General features: G+C 39.9%; 1 protein-coding gene across 1 annotated transcript; it reads left to right on the forward strand.

Annotated features, from left to right (window-relative positions):
- The first annotated feature begins 2,927 nt into the window (after positions 1 to 2,927).
- On the forward strand, positions 2,928 to 17,972 carry LOC117272080 (sodium- and chloride-dependent GABA transporter 2-like). The gene is made up of 17 exons (XM_033650810.2): positions 2,928 to 2,956; positions 5,965 to 6,013; positions 6,200 to 6,281; positions 7,821 to 8,025; positions 8,178 to 8,312; positions 8,425 to 8,565; positions 10,151 to 10,235; positions 10,328 to 10,460; positions 10,944 to 11,078; positions 11,597 to 11,700; positions 11,817 to 11,941; positions 12,131 to 12,243; positions 13,361 to 13,498; positions 13,710 to 13,812; positions 14,009 to 14,109; positions 17,000 to 17,170; positions 17,533 to 17,972. Exons 4-17 carry the CDS (start codon positions 7,839 to 7,841, stop codon positions 17,659 to 17,661), a joined length of 1,800 nt encoding a protein of 599 aa, XP_033506701.2. The 5' UTR covers positions 2,928 to 2,956; positions 5,965 to 6,013; positions 6,200 to 6,281; positions 7,821 to 7,838; the 3' UTR covers positions 17,662 to 17,972.
- The last annotated feature ends 4,079 nt before the right edge of the window (positions 17,973 to 22,051 follow it).

The raw sequence follows: 22,051 nt of genomic DNA on the forward strand, positions 1-22,051 counted from the left end.
AGATAGCACTGGCGATCTGAACTGGTCAGTGGCAAAAAAAAGCACTTTTATACGGGACGCATTTGCCCCCATTACCGTTTTAGCTCGTTTCAGCTCAATACTGAACCAATTTTAGAACGAGTTGTACCCATGAATCATACGCACACATACACATGGGGAAATAGAGCCCAGGTTGAAAAATACCGAAGTTGTCCTTTAAGGTTTTATACATGCCAGCATCTTTATACTCCATATAGGTACAATAAAATATTGAAATGTTTTTATTTGTTTGTTTGGTTTTTGATTTTGCTTTTTAAAAATGCATGAAATGAGGAGAGGTGAACAATATGAAGCAATGAAGGTTCTGGTAATAGTACCGGCAAGAATTTAAAATTATTTTCACCCCTGTATATAAGTATTATCAATCTGTTGATAGAAATGTTATTTTAAATGCAAATATTTTTATAAAGTGTTTCTTCTTGAAGTACATGGGATCTTTTTTTTCATGTCATTTTACTGGCATCACCACCGACTACTGAATTTTTGTATCGTGACATCCCTAGTCTCCAAAAGATAGGACGCTGCTGTAATAGAACAATTTTGCTCTTCCGTTCTAGGACTTTATTGGTCTTTTCTGTCCACTCAAAAGTCCTGTGCTGATAAAATTCATAGAGACAATGTGAACATTGGGACAGCAATATAAAGAGCATCCTGCAATTTAATGTGATCCAGTTGACGATACAATAATGAATGCCCATGTAATGTCTTACAGTACATATTTACTGATGCTTAAACAGGGAGCTCGTGAATGGAGGCCAGAATATTTGTAATGTGATCATTTGGTGTTCTTACTCAGGATTTTAATACTGACAACGTGGTCCATGTCATTGGTTCGACAGCCCATTGGTTCGACATCCCATTAGTCCGACTGTCCGCGGTTCTGAACGGCTCGCGGCGGGCGTATGGTGCGCTGCGACCGGCTTGAGGCGGAGCAGGCTCACGGCTTATGAGTTTGTCACTTTCTTTTTCATTTTAACCCACACCATGGTCTTTTCCTGACCCTAACCAAGTGGTTTTTGTGCCTAAACCTAACCAGACCTTAACCACAGGGCATCATGATGATTTCTGAACGGACTTTGGAACAATGAGTTTAATATGGTCGGAACAATGGGATGTCGAACCAATGGGCTGTCGAACCAATGGGCAGTTCCCTGACAACGCAACTTCCAAAATAAATATATTTTTTAACTCCTTTCTTTGTGCATTGATCATGGGTATAATGTATTGTGTGGACAGAGGAGAAAAAAATAGAAGAGTTGATTAAAGGCCTGATGTTTTTATATTCCCCCATTTTTTTTCAAATATAGATTTCACGTTACTTAATTTGGCTTGTTTGACAACAGTATTTAAAAAAAATGTAAAATGCAAATGTAAAAAATAATTTAGATTTAGTTGAGTGATTGTAGTTAAATCATTTTTTTGGTCATCATTTTGGTGGTGGGTGTCATAACATGGATTGAACCTTAAAAACTAAAGTAGTTTGGAATATGTATTTGCATAAATGTTCCTGTATGAAGCTGTGTGTCAACTTTTCCATTGACTCGTGTAATAAATAACTCATCAGCCCTCCCCTGCTGTTACTTTTTTCATCTTGTTACTGAAAATGACTTTGTGTGAAAGCCCCTAAGTGGAAAGGTTATACATTAACAAGTTACACTTTGAGACTTGTCAAGACATGTACTAATGTCCCGACAAAGAACTAGACTGGCTGCCAGTAAAAAATGCAGGTTTCGGGGCGTCGGTATTGTAGTGGATAGTGCTGGCGCCCCATGTGCAATGGCAATGCCTCGCCACAGCGGTCGCAAATTCGACTCCAGCTTGCCACCATTGCTGCATGTCACCCCCCCAACTCTCTCTCTCTCCCCCCCCCCCATTTCACTCTGTTGTGAACATTAAAGGCAAAAAAATGAAAAAAAAAAAAAATCTTTAAAAAAAGAATTATACAGGTTTCAGTGCTGGAAGTCACAGCCAATGCACCGCTATTCGACACTGATCCGATATTGTCTACTTTGTAGAAACTATGACAGGAAAACACATTCTTTAAACCACTGAACTCAAAAATAAAACTCTGTTTGCAGACACAAAAAAAATGTTCACACACATTCATACACTGGTGGCTGAGGCAATCATACAAGGTGCCACCTGCTGCTCAGTTAACCATTCACTGACACTGAAACACCTATGGCACAGCCATCGAACTGCCCATCTTTTTATTAATAGAAAACCTGCTCTACCTCCTGAGTCACATAGGACCCTGTTCACAAGGACACAGAATTCCCTTTGAATCCTGAAAAAACACCTCCCCACTGACAAAACTTATGACTTAAAGGGTAAACCCTGTCAACTTGTTATACTCTGTTTTTTTTAAGTTTGAGGTTGTGTCCAATCTAACTAATTTCTGTTGTGGAGGGGGATTTGATTTTCAAGGATCAATCACAAGAGACCAACGTATCCGGCTGAATCACACATCATCTGCACACATCCACACTGATGTGTAGCCATGCCAACATATCTGTTTTACCGGGGTTTTAGGAGTGGAGCGGACCAAAGTAAAATAAATGACAAAATTCAGGCCATATTGAAAAGACATGCCGATTTAGAACTACTTTGTCTACAGCGCTCAGCATTGTTGTTATTTCTCCTTACTTGTTCAACTCATTACTCTCATGTGACAACCCACTGGTATTATTTTGCATCTCTTAGTCTCTGAATTTTAAATCTCTGATCTGCTATGATCCACTGTCAACTAAACAAATTATGTGAAAGCGACCCACTTTAAAGAGAAAGTAAGAACTGCCTGACCAGTGAATGACATTCATTGGTTAAATGCTTGCTATAGGCGTCAACCAAACACTTGCATAAGATTCTCCCCCCAGAACTTCCATCCAGTTAATGCAACAGGGCTCCACAGGCACATGTAAGTATTGACCAGCCCTTGTGTACCTTGCTGCTGATTTCAGATCATTGTAAATTATCAGTGATTTTGATCCATGCTGACCTGCTCTGCATTAAAACTAATAAGTCAAGAAAGGTCCTGAGAAAAGTCAATGTCAGATTCACGATGTGTTCTTGAACTGCAGGATTGTTTTGCAACTGTGTTCTTATAATGATAAATCCCATTGTCCCTGTAAGTTAAAAGTGCATGCCAGTTGATCCTAATTAGTACAGGTAAATGCTCTGCAAATCTAAATAAAAGGGCATAAGATTACAAAGCCGTGTGCACACACAGAAACTAAAGAAGAGCAAGAAGAGGAAAAGATGAGAGAGGTAATGCCCAATCAAAAGTCTAAAGAGGGTAGACTGGACTCCAAATATTAAAAAAGGAAAAAACAAAAAAAATAAATAGTTCGGGGATACTTCTGCAGAACTCTAAACAAGCTGTCCTAATTAGTGGAGTCAGTATTGAATATAAAATAGCACAAAAACATGCATAGGATGCTAAAACTATGCATTAATCAACCACCCAAGCAGCAAATTGTAAACTATATGTATTATAGTAACACAGCTTTCAGGCCAGAGATGTGCATGGTATGTATTTGGTGTGTGTTTGATGGAGTGACAAATAGAGGAAGAGAAAAGTTGGACTATTTCAAGCAATTTAACTTATTAATAACATACTCTGAACACTGCTTTGTCACTTTTTGTGTCGCCCACCTGAACTCTAGCATGATTTATTACTAATAATTAGATGCCATGATTTCCATTAATATCACAGATGTGAATTCAAGTTTTAGTGTAGTGTTTATTTTAAAAGACTGTAATATATTTTTTTAATAAAAATATCAAAATAATTACTAAAAGGATTATAAATAATAAAAATATTATTGCGATATATGATGTGCTGTGGTATGCTATAATATTTTACAACTAGAATTGAAGAAAACATTGGTGAATGTCAGATAGCTAAGCAGCTAATTGCATTTTTTCAGTAAAATCGTTCACAAGCGGAAAGAAGCACCAAAATTGGCACAAATACTCCTTGGGGGTTGTTCTTTTGATAAAACTCATTAGCCACGCAAAAATCAAGATGGCCACCATTTTTCCCAAGACGGCCACTAACTCAATCCCAGAAATGCTATTTTGGGGGCAACTTTGTGAAAAATTGTCCAATAAGTAAAATCTTGATATCTAATCATACATTTTTGACCACAGAGAGGCCAGATTTATTGTTTGGAGAGGCCAAGAAGCTTCCTTCTACCATATTTCAGCCATTGAAAGAAAATATTATGCTTACTGATCTCTGGACTGCTACACATGGTGTAGGGGAGAGTGGCTTAAGATGAGCCAGTGGGTAAATTGACCCACACACTGTTTTTAAATTAGTTTATAACCCTAACCCTAACCCACAACACAACCGCTCAGCCCGAGTTAGCTTTATAGCTAATAGAGTGTGCCAGGGCCAACGTCAAAACCCGGAAGTTTAGCATCGCACTGGTTCCCGGAAGAGAAAGTGAATAGGATTTTTGCATTGCGTTTTGGATTATGTCAGAAAATAAGCTCTGTGGCTAACACAAGTTTATGATACTTACAGGTTTTGTTCAGCGAGATACTCTTCACATATGAACACCTTTTATACCGCATTTAAAGCTTAAATGCAATTGCCAGAAGTAAAAAGCTAACATTAGGCTTTAACGGACTACATGACTACTCCACGGTCGCATGACTCTTGACGTCACCGCCACTAAGCTTTCAACTGATTTCGTCCGCTTTATTATAAAAAACATTGTATAATGGGGAAATCGCACTGTTTAAGCTAAATAAGAAGCTGTAATGGTGGACTGCCAGCACTCTCGCCTGTTCGGGGGTGATGACGTTTACTGTCCCCGACAGGGTTTATAGTCGTATTGAGCAACTTGTTAGCAACCGCCTTTTTTACGACACGTAAAAGCTTCAAAATTCACAAGTAGGATATTTACTGACGTGTTTTATGTCGTAGAACAAAACCTGAAACTCGCTTAAGCTTTTGTTAACCACAGACCTTATTTGAGGCATTTTACCAAAATCCCATTCAAAAAATGTATTGACTTTTAGACGAGAGAACCGAAGTGCTAAAAGCGCTAATGGAGTTCTGGGTTTACTGGCACACTCTATTTACATCTGCGGTCTCTGCGGCTTCTCTGCTACTGTGCAATTTGTTGTCATGTGACCATAAATTCACAAAGCACCCATCATTTCTATCTGGCTGTGATGGAGAGAAGTACATGGGAGAAGTGGTAAGTATTTATTTACACAAGAAACTTTAATAATATTATAATTTGACACCAGAATCATTGAAATTGGCCCAGAAAATGAAGTTATGTCATAAAAGACATTTTAAAATTTACGTGGGTAATGGGATTTTTCACAAGAATGACCCAAGAGGTACACTCAGTCAAATTTTGGTGCTTCTTTCCAGATTTGAATTTTTTTTTTTGCTTATCTGCTCAGCTAAGAGTCTTTGTGAAAACTGCATAAGTGGGTTTTAAAAATGATTATTTTCTTAAGAACAGTTGGTGATTGACGCCCAGTGACTTTAGGTAATGCCATCTTATATGGCGGCAGCACAGCCTGTTCAGTAACTTGATCTGTGTGGAGTGTTCTACAAAATGTTAACAAAGTTTTACCAACAGAGTAATAATAAAGCTGGCAAAGCCTCAGCTCTCTATAGTCAATATATAAACCATCCATGAGTGGAAATGTTCAGTGCTGAGTTAAACATAAATCTCCTTTTTTATAGACTAAAAGCCAAAGAGGTTTGGCAACAGATCTTTTGGCTATACTGTGCGCAGGCCTAAGCAGTCTTATTCCTTCAAGGGTCCTTCTCAGACAGTTCTTCTTTTATTCATCTTAAAACGTGCTGAGCATACTGACATGCTTTATATTTTGACATTTGCCCTTCAAAATCAATTATACTTTTTACTTTTTTTGATGTGTGTTTTTGTTGAGGTTTAAAGAGGATCCAGTGGTGGAAAATGTACCCAGACCTTTTACTGAAGTAAGTGTAGAAAAAAGGATAAAAGTCCAGCATTAAAATTTTTACTTGAGTAGAAGTACAAATGTATTAATACCAAAAGGAATGGTACTCACTTACAAAGAATGACCCATTTCAGGATAATATATATCTTATAACTGGATTGTAATTATTGATGTATTCATAATAAGCACAACTTTAATGTTGCAGATGGTTGAGGTGCATAAAACGCCTTTTCAGTGTCACATGGAGATTGGGGACAGTGCCTGTGGAGTGGCAGACAATTATCGAGGTATCACACTGCTCAACCTCCCCAGAAAAGTCTATTTCAGGGTGCTGCAAATGAAGCGCCTACAAACTGTCGAACCTCAGATTCATGAGAAGCAATGCAGGTTATGTGCTGGAGGTGGAACAGTGGACTGGCTTTTTACCCTTGCAAGGCTGCTGGAGGAATCATGGGGGAGTTTGCCCATCCAGTAAAAACATGTCTTTTGTGTACTTGACCAAAGTGAGTGTTGATCAGACAGGAAGATGTAAAGTGCTGAGGCTGATACTTTCAAGAATGAAGGCCCCCCCACAACCGGTTTTAACTGGTTTTAGGGATCTTTCAGGGTTCAAGTGACATAAAAGTGATATTGTGACATGTATGACTTATAAAAAATAAGGGTAATGTGTTCTGAACTTTCTTTGATTTTATTGGAAGCAAGTTTTACTGAATTTTGACCAACACCACAGACTATTTTTTGGTTCGAGGGCAACAAATAAATCCACAACAAGAGCTCTGTCCGTACACTCGGCACAAAGTCAGTCATGTTTTAAGGGGATGTTGGCCTCCACCAGGGTAATTCCTTGTCACCAATTCAGTTTGTAATATTCATTATCTCAGAATTGCTTCTCTGCTCTTTGCAGATGATGTGGTCCTATTGGCTTCCTCAGACGGTGACCTCTGGCACCCACTGAGGCGGAAGCCATCGAGTTTGATCGGAATGAAAGCCAGTACCTTTCATGTCTGAGGACATAGTTTTATGCCAGAAAACGTTGGATTGCCCCCTCTGGGTTTGAAGTGAGGAACTGCCCCAAGTGAAGGAGTTCAAGTATCTGGGGGTCTTGTTCATGAGTGAGTGTAAAAAAAGAAAGTGTAAAAATGTGTAAGATGGACAGGCGGTTTGCTGTAGCATCAGCAGTGATGCAGGTGTTCCACCAGACTGTGCTGGTAAAGAGGGAGCTGAGCCGAAAGGCAAAGCTCTTGATTTATTAGTCCATACATGTTCCAACGCTTACCTACAGTCATGAACTTTGGGTAGTGACCATAAGAATGACATTGTTGAGACAAGTGGCCTAAATGAGTTTCCTCTGTAGATTGGGTGGGCTCAGTATTAGGGACAGGGTGAGCAGCTCAGACATCTGGAGGGACCTCAGAGTAGAGCCACTGCTCCTTTGCATTCTAAGGGGCCAGTTGAGGTAGTCTGGGCATCTGGTAAGAAGGCCTCCTGGCAGCCTCCTGGTAAGAGTTTTCCAGGACACGTCCAACTGGGATAGAACCAGAACTGTCTGCTGTGTTTACAAAACTTATGTGGCCTGGGAATGCCTTTGGATCCTCCAGGACGAGCTGGAAAGCATTGCTGCGGGAAGGGACGTATGGACTACCTTAACCTGCTGCCCCTGCTGGCTAAATGGATAGATTTTTGTGTTGATAATCTAATTCTGCAAAGTAACTTGTAACTAAATTTACCAAATTTATACTTAAGTACATTACTTGAGTCAGTGTACTTCATCATTTTCCACAACTGCTTATAATACACACTGTCACTGCTTTAATGTAACATTTCAGCTCAACTGACCTTGCCAAATGGAGCCAGAGAGTAATCCAGAAAAGACAGAGATGAAAGATGACAATGATCTAAATCATAACCAAAAGTCTGATGAGAGAGACCAGTGGGCCAACAAGAAAGAGTTCATTTTGGCAGTAATCGGAGAAATCATTGGTCTGGGCAATGTTTGGAGATTTCCATATCTGTGCTTCAAAAATGGAGGAGGTAAAATTCTCACCCACACAAAGAATAAATATGGAGAAAATAGAGGAGGAGAAGACAAGATCACATTAAAAATTACAACTAGGCCCACTGCAATCATTGACAGGGCTCAATGGTCCAGTTTATGTTTGTTTTCATGTAATTTTTCTCTTCAGGAGCTTTCCTGGTTCCTTATATTTTGTTCCTGTTCACCTGTGGATTGCCTATCTTCTTCCTGGAGTTATCTGTGGGACAGTTAACTAGGCAGGGTGGAATCACATGTTGGAGGAAAATATGTCCCGTCTTTGAAGGTACTTCTAGCTCAAGTAAAATTTCAATACCATTGGATATAACAGATATAATATCAAATGTATGCACTGATCAGTTATTTTACAGATAAAGTTTATAGTGTTCTGTCCTCAGGTTTAGGCTACGGCAGTATCTTGCTCATGCTATACACTGAGATGTATTACATTGTCATCCTGGCCTGGGCCTTCCTCTACCTCTTCTCCTCCTTCCACACTGAACTCCCCTGGGCCAGCTGCAACAACACCTGGAACACAGGTGCACATAAACAATCAACTCTATGATATTATTAATATGTTAAATGCTTACTTTTTCAGAGTTTAAGGATAATCATGAGGAAATTGTATATTTTGTGTTACAAACAAATTCCATATTCCAAATTACCAAAAAAAAAAAATTGATTCCACCAGCAACCGTTAGCATTGTCAGTGTAGCCAAAATGTGATATAGCCTCTGAGCCATCAGGTTGTACTGACGGGACATCCATCATTACCACTAACATAGTGTTATTTTCGACTTAAAGGGAAATTTCGGTTTATTTCAACCTGTCTCCTATCATCCTAAATTTGTTTCAAGTGACTAGTGACAAAAAATAATAGTTAGCATGTTAGCCGTTAGCCTAGATACAGCCGGGACGCATTAGTAGCGTCACACCTGTTAAAACGTAAGTGAACGGGCATCCCTTCAAGTGCAAAGTTTGTCCACTAAACAAGCTTTTTCTCCACAAAGACCGCCTCATATCGTTAGGATAAATGTCAGAGAACATACAGAAAACGACATGTAAACGTGTTGTCTTACCTTTTCGGTGTGCTGCCATGTTTGTTTATCATCTAGCTCTGCTTTCCAAAGCGTGGCCGAAATATTGCGAGAACAAGCAGCGATCTCATAGCGTGCCTGAACAAGCAGCAACAGCTGGAAGGATACACTGACGAAGAGCTTCGTGAAATTTAAGAATGGAGGAGGAGAGAGAGAGAAGCGCAACAGGTAGAGGACGAATAGCTGCTGCAAGGCTGAGTAACTCTGGAGATTGGTGGTGCACCTGTCTGACGCTACTATGCGCCCCGGCTGTATCTAGGCTAACGGCTAACATGCTAACTATTATTTTTCGTCACTAGTCACTTGAAACAAATTTAGGACGATAGGAGACAGGTTGAAATAAACCGAAATTCCCCTTTAATCCCACAAACACAGCACAACATACACACACACACACACAGATGAAAATGCTTGTGTACACTGCGAATCAATCCACAGCTGAAAACAGTCCCTGACAAATGCCTTTTGTACTCATGTTTGAGTGACATTTGCTACAAACTACAGTGCCCTGCAATTTAAGAAATTAAGTAGTCGTTCTTACACATTCAACTACACATTTGTGTCCCATTTTAAAAGGTTTACATCTTCAGTAGGAACAATATATTGGACAGTATAGAGAGATCAACTAATGCTTTCTGTGAATTTTGTTCTCTCATAGGATTTATTTACTATTAACAGTGGTGGTTATTATAAACTGTCACATCCTTCAGCATCTGATTCACTGTGTATCCTGCCAAGTATTTTTGAGCCACTTATGTTGGTAATGTTGTGGTGACTACATAAAGTGCGACCACTTTATGAATGATGTGTTTGTACATTTGTCGGCACCTCCTTCTCCATGGAGGAGTATTTTGAACAAAAGAGGAAAGAAATCTAATAAAAGAATAGTAGGGATACGAGAAAGAGTTGATAGCATTTCTCGGAGCTGACAGTAAGGTGACTAATATATTTTAAACATCAAGATATAAAATTCACAAACTACAATTTTCCACTCTAACCTGTTATTTTTACTGTTTTTCACCACCAGAGGGCTGTATCGATAATCGACTAAATAAATCATCAGATGGCGACATTTCTCAGAATGCAACTTCTTCAGCTGAAGAATTCTGGCAGTATGTGCTCACAAATACTCTACTTGATACGGTAATTCATTAATCGACTCAGAAAGGAAGATGTTCCTAAACATAGAGTATGTTGTGTTCAGGAGGAGAGTCCTGGGTTTGTCTCAAGGTATTGAAGAGATGGGAAGTATCCACTGGGACCTGGCTGGATGTCTTCTGCTCAGCTGGATTATTTGTTACTTCTGTGTTTGGAAAGGTGTCAAGTCCTCGGGAAAGGTGAGCTCCCAAACAATGTCTGACAATACTGAGGGACTTAATCAGCTCCTGTTTGACATTAACTAAATCTGAATTGAATTTCCTTTGTCAATTCACACAATCAAACAATTGGCACTTGAAATGTATCTCATCTTGTAGACCTCTTTTAGTCATACACCTCACACATGCATAAAACAAGAGGGGTAGCGCAAGATCAGCTGTAGTACGGCACCCCTGGAGCATTGTGGGGTTTCGGTGCCTTGATAAAGGGCACCTCAGCAGTGCCACATAGAACTGGCACATCTCCAGCTGCCAGTCCACACTCCATACTTTGACTGTTTAGGGACTTGATCGAGCAATCCTTTGGTTCCCAAGCCAGGTCCCCACAGACCGAATTACTAGCTACAACAATAGATGTATAGATGTAGTTTACAGTAGATGTAGTTTTTTAGTGCATTTTTATTTTGTCCACCTCACGTATTTATATCCTTACTCCTCTTTCAGGTCGTCTACATCACAGCAACATTTCCTTATGCTATGATGACTGCTTTGCTGATCCGTGGTGTGACACTGCCAGGAGCCATTGATGGTATTCGATTTTACCTTTCTCCTGACCCAACACGTCTGGCTGATCCTCAGGTGAGGCACACATGTGGGTGATGAGTTCTCTCCTTTATGGTTTCTACATCACTACTGGCTCTCCATAACAGATGCAATGGAGTAGAATGTATGTTTGTTACTGGGGTAGGACAATACATGGTAAGACATTTCTAAACCTCTGGTCACTGCTCCCAATCCCCTGCTGTAAATCTATTTGGAAGTTATGCACCTATTTAGGATAGGCTACTCTCATTGACTCCACCCCCTATTAGTCAACTGGCCTGAACACAAACACACACCATCAAACACTCACTGTTGACCTCCTTCCCAAATTTCAGCCTTTCAGGGAAAAAACTGTGGCCGCCAAATGGTGGGGAAATTTTTGAGTACCGATCAACCATCCAACCGAGTTTTGTTGGTCACAGCTAAATATTTTTTAGAAAAAATTAAAACTTTTGAGGACCAATGGACTGACCAACAGAGCGAACTGTACCCCTGCTAGTGACAGACAAAAACAAAAGACAACTATAAACTGAATATCTTTTCATTGTTCAAAGGTATGGATGGATGCTGGGAGCCAGATATTATACTCCTACGCTGTCTGCACAGGCTGTTTGGTATCTATGGGAAGCTACAACAAATACAACAACAACTGCTACAAGTAAAGAATTTAAATACATAATGCTAAAAATATAATATAATGGAATAAATACATTTGTCCTCTCTGTATACCACAGTATGTTGTTTTCATATGCTTCAATGTACATTACATTACAGAGATGCAATTGCCCTGTGCCTGTTGAACAGTGCGACCAGCTTTTTTGCTGGCTTTGCAATTTTCTCTGTCCTCGGCTTCATGTCTTATGAGTTAGGTGTGGAAGTCTCAGCAGTGGCTGAATCAGGTATGAAGCTGCTTGTAATGCCACACATGGCCTGTATGAGCTTTGGCGCACTGTATTGAAAAAGACCTGTAGTGTCAGTAAATTAAAAACTCAAAGAAATACTGTTAACAGTATTACTTTGTAATGAGACTAAGGTGTACATTACTATGTTAATCATTACCTAAAATATTTTTGGCATTTGCTTTGCAGGTCCCGGCCTGGCTTTTATTGCCTATCCTCGGGCAGTAGCCATGATGCCTTTACCCCATGTTTGGGCTACCCTCTTCTTCATTATGATTATCTTCCTCGGACTGGATACTGAGGTGGGATGTTTCTAACAAACTGGAAGAAAACAAGAAACAAAACCTGATAAGCTTGGCTTCCTCTTGGAGCCAACTGATTAGTCACCACAATGATTAGAAAGGGGTGTGATACGAAACCACCGGCATATAAAATCAATGCTCAGTGAAGAAAAAACAATGTCCTAAAAGCATCTAAATGCTGAGTAGAACAGCTGAATGAAATTAGTACGGCTAGTGTACCTTTGACATTGTAGGGACTCATTTGATTCAGTGTTAATGTGGAGCATTGACGCTTACCCGTAGTGCCATTTATCAGTCTAGATTATTTAGGGTGAGTTGCCAAATGTCGGTGATATGGAGTGTAAAGATGTCTGCCTTCTGTCAATTGTCATGGAACCTGATGGCACTCGCCAAAACAATACAGAGGAGCAATGCCTCTTTCAAGAAATCATGACACAGTTACTCAAGACTATCTGCCTAACATGGTGTGAGCCATTTCATGTAGGAACTATTTGATTTTTACGCAACTACACTATACCCAACCGTATCCCTGCCCAGAAGTACTGTAAGCACACATCAACTCATAAACAAGAGGCTCGTGCTCTTGACAGTGTGAAATGTAAACATTAATGGCGTCATCCTCGGCCTAGCTGTAACATTAGCTAGCTCAGTGGTGCTTCGTGTGTACTGCACTAGCAGTAGATGCACACTTCCTACTAGATGGTGATTCAGTTGGCAGCTGTAGTTTGGTAGAAAGAAAATAGTTCCTACATGAAACTGCTCACAACAAGGTCTGTGGATTATCTTGAGTAACCAGGTCATGATTTCTGTAAAGAGACATTGCTGTTGAGTTTTTCCAAATGTATGTAAATTGGCTATTTGGTCACCAAAAGCAGAGTGCCATCTAGCTCCATTATATTTGAGAGATATCTCTAAATATAGACAGACATCTCGAAACAGACAATATCTCCAACACTCGGAGACTCACACAAAGAACCTCTAGCTTGATAACTACCACTACAGGTAAGAGGTAAAATATGTATTTTTGATTTTCGTGTGAACTTCCCATTTAATCTATGCTGTTCTTCATTAAAAAGCATTGTTGTTGTTTTTGTTTGTTTGTTTGTTTTACCCACAGTTTGTTTATCTGGCAGCCATAAACACATCCATATCAGACATGTATCCATCCTTCTTTCTGACTGGCCATCGACCTAAACTGCTTCTGCTGGTCGTCTGTGGATTATGCTTTGTCATTGGTCTCTGTATGGTCACTGATGTATGTGTCTTTTTTGTTTCTTTGTGATTTAAAGAAAATAACCACTATTTATGTCTGTCCGTCTGTATGTTTGTTTAACAGCATGTTTGGGTTACCAGTTAGAAATGCAGGCAAAATATTGTTTTCTGCTGTAGATACAACTGAGCAGAAAAGAGCCACTGTTTCAAAAGTGTCCTCCTTATCTCTCCCTCTGTTTCCTCTCTGTCTGCAGGGAGGACTTTATGTGTTTCAGGTTTTTGACTACTACGCCTGCAGTGGAATCCCATTGATACTTTTTGCCATGCTAGAGTCCATTTGTATAGGATGGGTATATGGTGAGCTATATTTAACATCCCATCCAGTCAACCAGCACTAAACAAGCATTTCACCAGCCAGGGATTAACGCACCTATGTCCAGCTCCACATCAGTTTTACATGAGCTACACGCTGATTCGGTTGTTTTCACTTATATTTCATCATGATAACATTTTATTAAATGACCTGATAATAACATGACTGTCTGTCTCCAAGGTGCTGATCGCTTCTACAATAAGATTACAGACATGATTGGCTACCGCCCCATGCCCTATATGAAATATTGTTGGAGGTACATCACTCCATGTGCATGTTCAGTAAGTAAATATAATGAATCATTGTCACTCTAAGCCTGACAAAGTTACTATGATGTGAATTACATTCTTAAAGGTAGGATCTGGAGGATTTTCAAACAAAACAAAATATAGACATGTACAAATAAAATCCTGCTTAATCATCACCTATGGGCTTCTACTCATGTGTGGTGGTGACTCTGTTTGCAGAGCTCCTGCCCTTTAACTGTATCTTGATGTTTTTGTGAGCTCGGACTGCTTCTGGGCGGAGATTTCCCCAGCCAATGAGAGAGTGCAGGTGCCGTGCCCGAGCGTGTCTGAGCGTGTCCGAGCGTGCACCAGTGCGAGCCTTGCCTGAACCTCTTCTGTGAAGCCTTCTTCCGTACCTCCGGGCTCCGTACCTCTGGGAGAGTTGAGCCTGATAGGAGGGCCCAAATTTGAATGTGTGTTTACAAACAGCAACTGGAAAATCCTCTAGACCCTACCTTTAAAGATGAAAGAAAATTAATGTAGACTGAACATCAGGGCGATTCAACCGGTGGCCCATATGCCAATTCCACCCCACCAGTCAAGCCAGACTGGCCCATTGATAAGTAAAGAATAAAGCCTTCTGCGGGGTCCATTATCAGGAATTAATTGCCAACGGGGAGACATGAAGGCCATTTATTCCTGATTATGAACACCTGAAAAGGCATTATCCTGCTTGTACCATGGTCACTTACCAAAGAAAAAAACACGAAGAATATACATTAGTTGTTTTCATGCATATTGCAATCAAAATCCAATGTTTTTCACAAGGCATGACTCAGTTTCCCTGGTAATACCTCAGGATTTACTAAACACCTGGAACAATCATTACCATCCCATAAGGTTCTTACACAACGGAAATGTTATATGCGACTCCAGTAAAAAGGACGCACTCTGGATATGACTTGGCAACAGGAGATATTTCTAGTCTGCCCAGCTCATAGAACCCTCTGGTTCCGCTGTTAACCACAAAGCTAACGTTACGCTAGCAAGATTCACAGTCAGTAACATTTCATATGGTTGACAGCCAGTAAATATAATTTGACAGTATGTTTAACAGCAAGACTAACTGGCTACCCAGCCATGTCACTGTCCTCAAATTAGTATTAAGATTTTCACAAACAAACTATATGCCATATGTAACATTACTGTCGCCCACAGCCTGAAGTTACAAGTTGAATAGTGAATGGGATGTGAGATGATCACTGATAAGCTACCATTAAGGATGGATTACACAGCTAAGGACCTGGACAACGTATAAAGACTACAAGTTTAGATGTGGCAAGACAGTAGGGTAATGCCAAAATTGTTGTACAACCTGCTCAGAGCAGAAGAAGATAGACATAGATGGACAAACTATTCATATGGGTATATTCATGGGTCTGAGATTCCAGTGATTCAAGAACAAGAATCTATTTTTTTTTTTTTGAAGATGGTTAGGTGTTCCACCATCTTTCAGTTCAGCAAATCTGTACAGCAAGACCTCCAAGCTCTGCTAAGCAGTCTCATCAGTGGTGTAAGGATTCAAAGCCATCAAGGCAAGAGCAGTCAGGACACTGCTGTTGTCTCAGGATGAGAAAGTCAAACATGCTAACAAGACCATGAAGTGTGGCAGGAAGTGGAAGCCTCAGGAAGCAGTGAAGAAAGCAGAAGCATACTGGAAACATTGGGATGTTGTTGGGGTGGTTCGTCAAGCATGGCTAGGACTTGGAAACTACAATGCCAAGACTACAAAGGCCAATGCCAAAGGCAGGGCAGGACTTAGGGGGTGAAGGGTCTAAGATGTAGCAGAAGACTTTCATGTAAAAGTGGTAGAGCTCACTTCCCAAGGCCAGTGGATACAGTAAAACCAGCCACTTGCATGCTCACTGTCCTGGAAGGAACTCTGGGGTGTCACTGCTGTGGCCAACCTCTTGCCAACTCCAACCAATCTATAGATCTGGGGCAAAGAGGAGGATGCATCCTGAAAGCAGTGAGGAGCAACCCTCTGAACCCTGAATCACATCTTGACTAGATGTCCCAAAGCACTGGGCGTAGGTTGATACAGGTGGAGGCACGACAAGGTCCTTACAGTAATTGCCAAATGGACATATCTGCATAGAGTCAAAGCCAACACTTACCAGGCACCATCACCTAGAGTCATCAGTTTCCAAAAGGAAAGAGAAAAGGTGCACAAGGCAAGAATAACTGCCAAGAACCCGCCCTCTGTTTTGCATCAAGCTTCTGAATGGGAGACGCAAGTGGACCTCAAGAAGAGGTTCATCTTCCCAAAAGAGGTGGCAGTAATCTTACTCTGATCAGACATAATTCCTCAATCCAGGAGCACAAAAACCATCTTGGTTGGCAAACACACAATGCCTTGGGAGGACAAGTACCAGATTTGATCGATGAGGCTGCCATCAATCAGAATCGAGTATTCACCCAGACCATGATATAGGTTATGTTTACAAAAAAATTTAAACCAGAAAAAAATAATCCCAAAGATAATGGATATTTTGCCACAATAAATCCTTCAAAAGAAGGCCTATTTAAGTTCTTGTTTTTTTCATTATGATTAGGGCTACTTTTGCAATGTAGCGAACTAAACGTTTTGAAACTGTGATTGTGATGAACTGCACATTGTGTCAAATGTACATACATATTGAGAATAATAGCTTAGGTAAAAGTCCGGTCCCTGGGCTCTAGTTTTCTTGAAACATGCCCCCTGGTGTTCGATATAAAACAAAAGCAAATAAGGTAATCCCTTTAAGTAATCTATTTCTAAAGACAGCAACTGTACACCACCCATTTAAACTGTACCTGTAACTGTAACTCACATTTTGTATTTTGAATATGTAACTTAGTTACTTGTATTCCATTACTCCCCAAACCTGATATTTGTTCACAGGGCATATTAATCTTCTCTCTGGTCAAATTCACCCCTCTGAGTTACAACAACATCTACCACTACCCCTGGTGGGGCCACGCCCTCGGGCTATTACTCGCTTTGTCTTCAGTCAGCATGGCACCACTGTGGTTTCTCTACAGTCTGATTGTAACTCCAGGAACACTGAGACAGGTACTCTGCCTTTGGTGTGGTGTCTTTTTATGGTGGATTTACAGGGAATGTACCAATATCAGAAACTTAAATCTAATGCTTTTTAAGATCATTTTTAAGGTAATCTTCATCTACAGTTAATTTAAGTGTTTACTTTCATGAAGAAGAACTTTACTCATTTTCACAAAAAGAAATTAAAAGATGGATTCATGAAATTACATAAAAAACATTTGTGACAATTAAGACTTCACAAATTCAAATTTAAGACTATGTTATGATGTTTGAGGCCTAACATGTATATATTGAATTTAAGACATTTTGAGACTTTCCAAGGACTTGCAGACACCCTGATTAATGGTGGCTCTCTCCTTCTCTCCTCACAGAGACTGAAAGTGGTGACCACTCCAGCAGACCTGTCAAGAACATCACAGGAGAAAACTCTTAGAGTTGAAACATGTCCTTCCCAACATGAACTGTGTGCTTTGAACATGACTGAAAATAATCAGCTCTAATTCAAAGGTTTGAAAGACTTTCTGAAATTAATATAACAGCATGTTTTATTTGGTTGACTAAATATTATATAATGCATAAGTGTTTTACTTCTGACAGATTTGAGGAATCTGAAGTGATTAGCTGCTTAAAATGAAACAATTAAATTACATATTGCAGGAGTTTATTTAATTGTATTGTATGTGGTCAAATGTATGTAAATATTTACAGTGTGTATGTACGTGTATGTGCCAAAATGAAGGCTCTGCATGTAAATATCTGTGTTTTATTTCACCTTTGGCAAGTTAATGAATAAATCAGCTGATTAAAGTCAGTGGAGTATAAAGTTTGTGTTGACTGTGGGTGAAAATTAACATGTTCGAACTGCAGATTTGAGGTGTTGATTACAAAAAGGGAGATAACTGACAATTTATTTAACATCATTCAAAATCAGTGAGGTTTAGAAAATCACCTGTTCTGCCAAGTCACAGTTCTCACATGTGTCCAGCAGAGGGGGCTAGATGTTAGATATTAAATCACTATGGTAACTGTCCCGCCTCATCAGTATCTGTGAGGAGACTCGTCTTATTATGTACATTATCATCACAGATCTCTGGTTATGAGTGGGTTTATTCTGTTAGATGGTGCATGCTAACCAAACAAGCTCCTGGGTTGATTTGCTGTAGTTGTTAGAGACTTTTTTTGATGCATCCCAGAAATTTAAAGAAATGTTAGAAGGTTAAAACGAAGGCCATGTTACTGCAAAGGGTGACAATATATGGCATCTTAGAAATTTTCTCAGAAGATCTACTTTACAAACATTCACCTGTAGCACACACACAGACACACAGACACAGACAAACACACACACACACACACACACACACACACACACACATGTTTCACCTCTAGATCCATTTACTAATTAATACAATAACAATGATGTCAAGAGATCAATAAATAGGAGATCCAGACAGTTTGCTCAGCTTTCATATTGCATCAACTGCATTGATCAATATAGTTTACACTGATGCTATAATTGATAATAAATACAAACATTTACTGTTAAATTCTGTAAGAATTAATCATTCTAAAATGTGGATTTCTCATTTTGGTATAAAAAAAAGTCAGGATCAATCTATCCTTCTTTCAGTGACTGATGCTATCAATGAATCTTTGGCATTTACAGAGTGTTTGGCTCATAAATGAGGACAAGACGAGGTGCAGTGTGTTTCAGAAGAAGTGTTTTTTTTAGCCATGGCCTGTTTTACAGAGCAGACCAAATTTTCCTGCTAAGAGGCACTGTATATAAAATACAGATACAATAAAATGATGAAGATGAACGTATTATGAATGACTAAAACACAGCCATAATTCTTTGATCCATTTCGTTCATAAATGGATTTTTAATAATATTAATTTTGTGTGTGGGCCACAGCACAACAAAGGAGGAAATAACAACAATAAACACAATTAAAATAGACCAAAAAATGAACTGCCTACTCAATTACTTATGGTAGGAGCACAAATATCAAGAAAAAATAACAAAATCTGTGAGTCTAAAAATTAGGCATGACGCATTCTCGGAACCCATCGGCTGTATTCGGCGTCTGACTTCTGGCAGACGACGATACAGCCTCTGGGTGCAGACCCCCGATTTTTTGGCATTCCGGTTTGATTTGGGCGGAGGAGGCGAATTTCCGTTTCCGACTTCCGTTTATATATAAATAAATATGCTGAACCATTGCGATGGATTCAGAGTTTGCAGTGACGCCAATTATGTTCCGCCTCGTTATTTCACCACACGGACCGTTTAACCTGGCAACAACTGCAGCCGGCTCAAACGTGATTGGTCAATATCACGCGGACTACAAACAGCCTACAACCGGAAACCGGGGCTCTTCCACTCTTCTTCCGGAGGCAAGATCTCCACGGTTTGCCTGCAGACTCTACATTCACTGAATGTAGAGTCTGTATATAGAGACTAGGCATGACGCCACGCGGCAAACAGAACAAGCCGAGTCGCAAGTCACGGCAGCTGGAACACTGCATACTGTGCCTGATGGAATTTTCCCTCCTGGTTCCTTTACAATCAAGATGGTGGCAAAGATAACAAAAAATTATACATATTTTGGGGACAGAATTCATCTGTAGATGCTCCGGTTCAAAATAAGACCAGACTTTTCTATGGATGTCAGTTTTTTAAGTCAAGATGAAGGCCAAAATGTGGCTTGCAAAAGATGGTTCGCCGAGCCAGTTTCCCAGAAAACTTGTGTCCTACCGGCCCGTGAGAGGAGTGAGGAGTCAGCATTCAATAACGGTATAAAACAGTCAATAAAACAAGTTTTTCAACAACTGTGAATCACCCCAACCATAAAAGGTCCTTGAGTAAACACAACAAGTCATACATCTACACACAAAATAATAGGCTGATTGGTCCAGTAGTTTGTGAGATTAACTGCAGACAGAAAGATACACACAGTCATTCACACATGCATGCATGCAAATACATGACCAAACGCATGACCCCCTCCAGGCATCATCTCTCCTCATCTGGGGGAGATAATCAACATTCCCAAAGGAGAAAAAAATGAGAAGAAACCGTATATATACACAAATATACATCAAGAGGCAGACACTCAAAAGGGTGTCCCTGACCACCATCGTGCCTAAAGGCCATCATCAAGTTTGGGATAACACTAAAGAGGTACCTCTATTTGTCCCATACCAGGCAGGGGCACCATCAGGGATTTTGGGCCCCATCAAATGATATCACATTGGGCCCCACCATCAGAGCCCAACTGTGAATCTTGCACATTTACTGTAACCACACTTCCAAGACCCAATCAGCCTATTCAAAGCTTTAAATTAGGTTATGATACTTTGAATGGAGCCATTTATTTTTGATACTTTTAGTATCTTTTGCTGGTAATACAGTTTAACTTTTACTTAGGTAACATTGTGAATCCAGGACTTTATCTTGTAAACAAGTATTTCTAGACTGTGGTTTTTTCCTCAAAATCTGAGTACTTCTTTCACCACTGGTAAAAACATCATAAATACTAAAACTTCTGTTACTATGAACTGACATGTTATTTGATAGCTGCTCACTTCCTTCCTCAATTGGGAGTCGGCCTCGGGCTGGTTCATTAATAATGGGAGGTTTGGGGAGACAAGGCTGCTGAGGACAAGGCCTCTGTACTTTGGCCTGGTACCAGGCAGGGACAGGGATGACTGGCTGAGTAGGAATAGCTTACTAAAAGTTTGTCTGTAATGATTAAATGATGGCTTGAAGAGGAGCAGAATGGAAACACTCAGAATTTTCTGTGAATATATGAACTGTTAGGGGAGCAAACATAGTCTATTTAACATTGGAGAAAACATAATTTCCACTACCAGCTGTGACCCACCTTTCTTTGTGAAGAATTGGGTGACATACTGTCGCCCTTTCTTTGCTCTCTCCTATGTTTCTTTTCGTTTTTGCTCCCCAGATTTTTTCTTTGAAGCTGAGACATGAAGCTCAGCTTCACTGACAAACCTCACTCCTCTCTCTGCTAGCCTGTGCCGTTCGTGCCAGATTTACAGTAGGAGGACTGAACTGTTTCATAAAAATACAGGGGGAAGGCTCTCTGACTGTTTACTTCTTTTGCGAATAACAAGAAAATGAAACAGTCAGTATTAGTTTGCACATTCGAAATGAAGTCTTCTGTTAACAATGACAGGTTAATAACTGTTATTGAAAAAAATAATTACACATGTTCTAATACTAGGGCCCTGTCAGTCATGGGGCCTTAGAATCGTTCTCAGTTTTTCTCCCCACTACTACTGATACCAGGTGTTTTACCAGGTGTAACATTTATAACCAGAAACCAACAGTAAAGAGACCACGCAGATGATAAGTAACACAGAGAGGATATAGCTGATCAGTAATAGTGGACAGCTACAAAAAGGGGGGAATGTCAGTTCCATTATTAAGGACTTTGGGTGACAAAGTGTTAAAACTGTAAATCAAAAAATAAATCACATTTCTAGAGAAGGGTAAGGCAGTATTTTACATGAAGTATCTACCCACTGTTTAAATTGCTCCTGAAACCTCTCAGCCTTCACATATGCATCAACATTAGGTGTGCAAAGTCATCCAGAGGGTTGGATTGGACCTTTTGGTGGGCCTGTTCTGGCCCTCGGGCCATATGCTTGACACCATTGCTTTAAAGAATAAGGACTTCTCCCATGTGTGGGTGATAGGATGTTTTGGTTTCGTGAAAGAAATTACTCTGTTGATAGTTTCCACATTTGTAGTTTCCAGGTTCCATGGAATTCAGAAACATAGGGGGGGCTTAGGCTTTAACTAGATGTGTGTGTGTGGTTTTAACCAGCTAAACCATTACCATTGTTTTGTGTTTTTGTTGTTAT

The sequence above is a fragment of the Epinephelus lanceolatus genome, chromosome 12 (genome assembly GCF_041903045.1).
Source record: "Epinephelus lanceolatus isolate andai-2023 chromosome 12, ASM4190304v1, whole genome shotgun sequence".
NCBI lineage: Eukaryota > Metazoa > Chordata > Actinopteri > Perciformes > Serranidae > Epinephelus > Epinephelus lanceolatus.

Bases quoted from the DNA above. Each gene is read 5' to 3' on its own strand.
- LOC117272080 (XM_033650810.2), top strand. From the start codon at position 7,839: ATGGAGCCAGAGAGTAATCCAGAAAAGACAGAGATGAAAGATGACAAT. The intron at 11,079-11,596 runs GTGAGGCACACA...CATTGTTCAAAG, and splicing joins CACGTCTGGCTGATCCTCAG to GTATGGATGGATGCTGGGAG. The intron at 11,942-12,130 runs GTATGAAGCTGC...TTTGCTTTGCAG, and splicing joins CTCAGCAGTGGCTGAATCAG to GTCCCGGCCTGGCTTTTATT.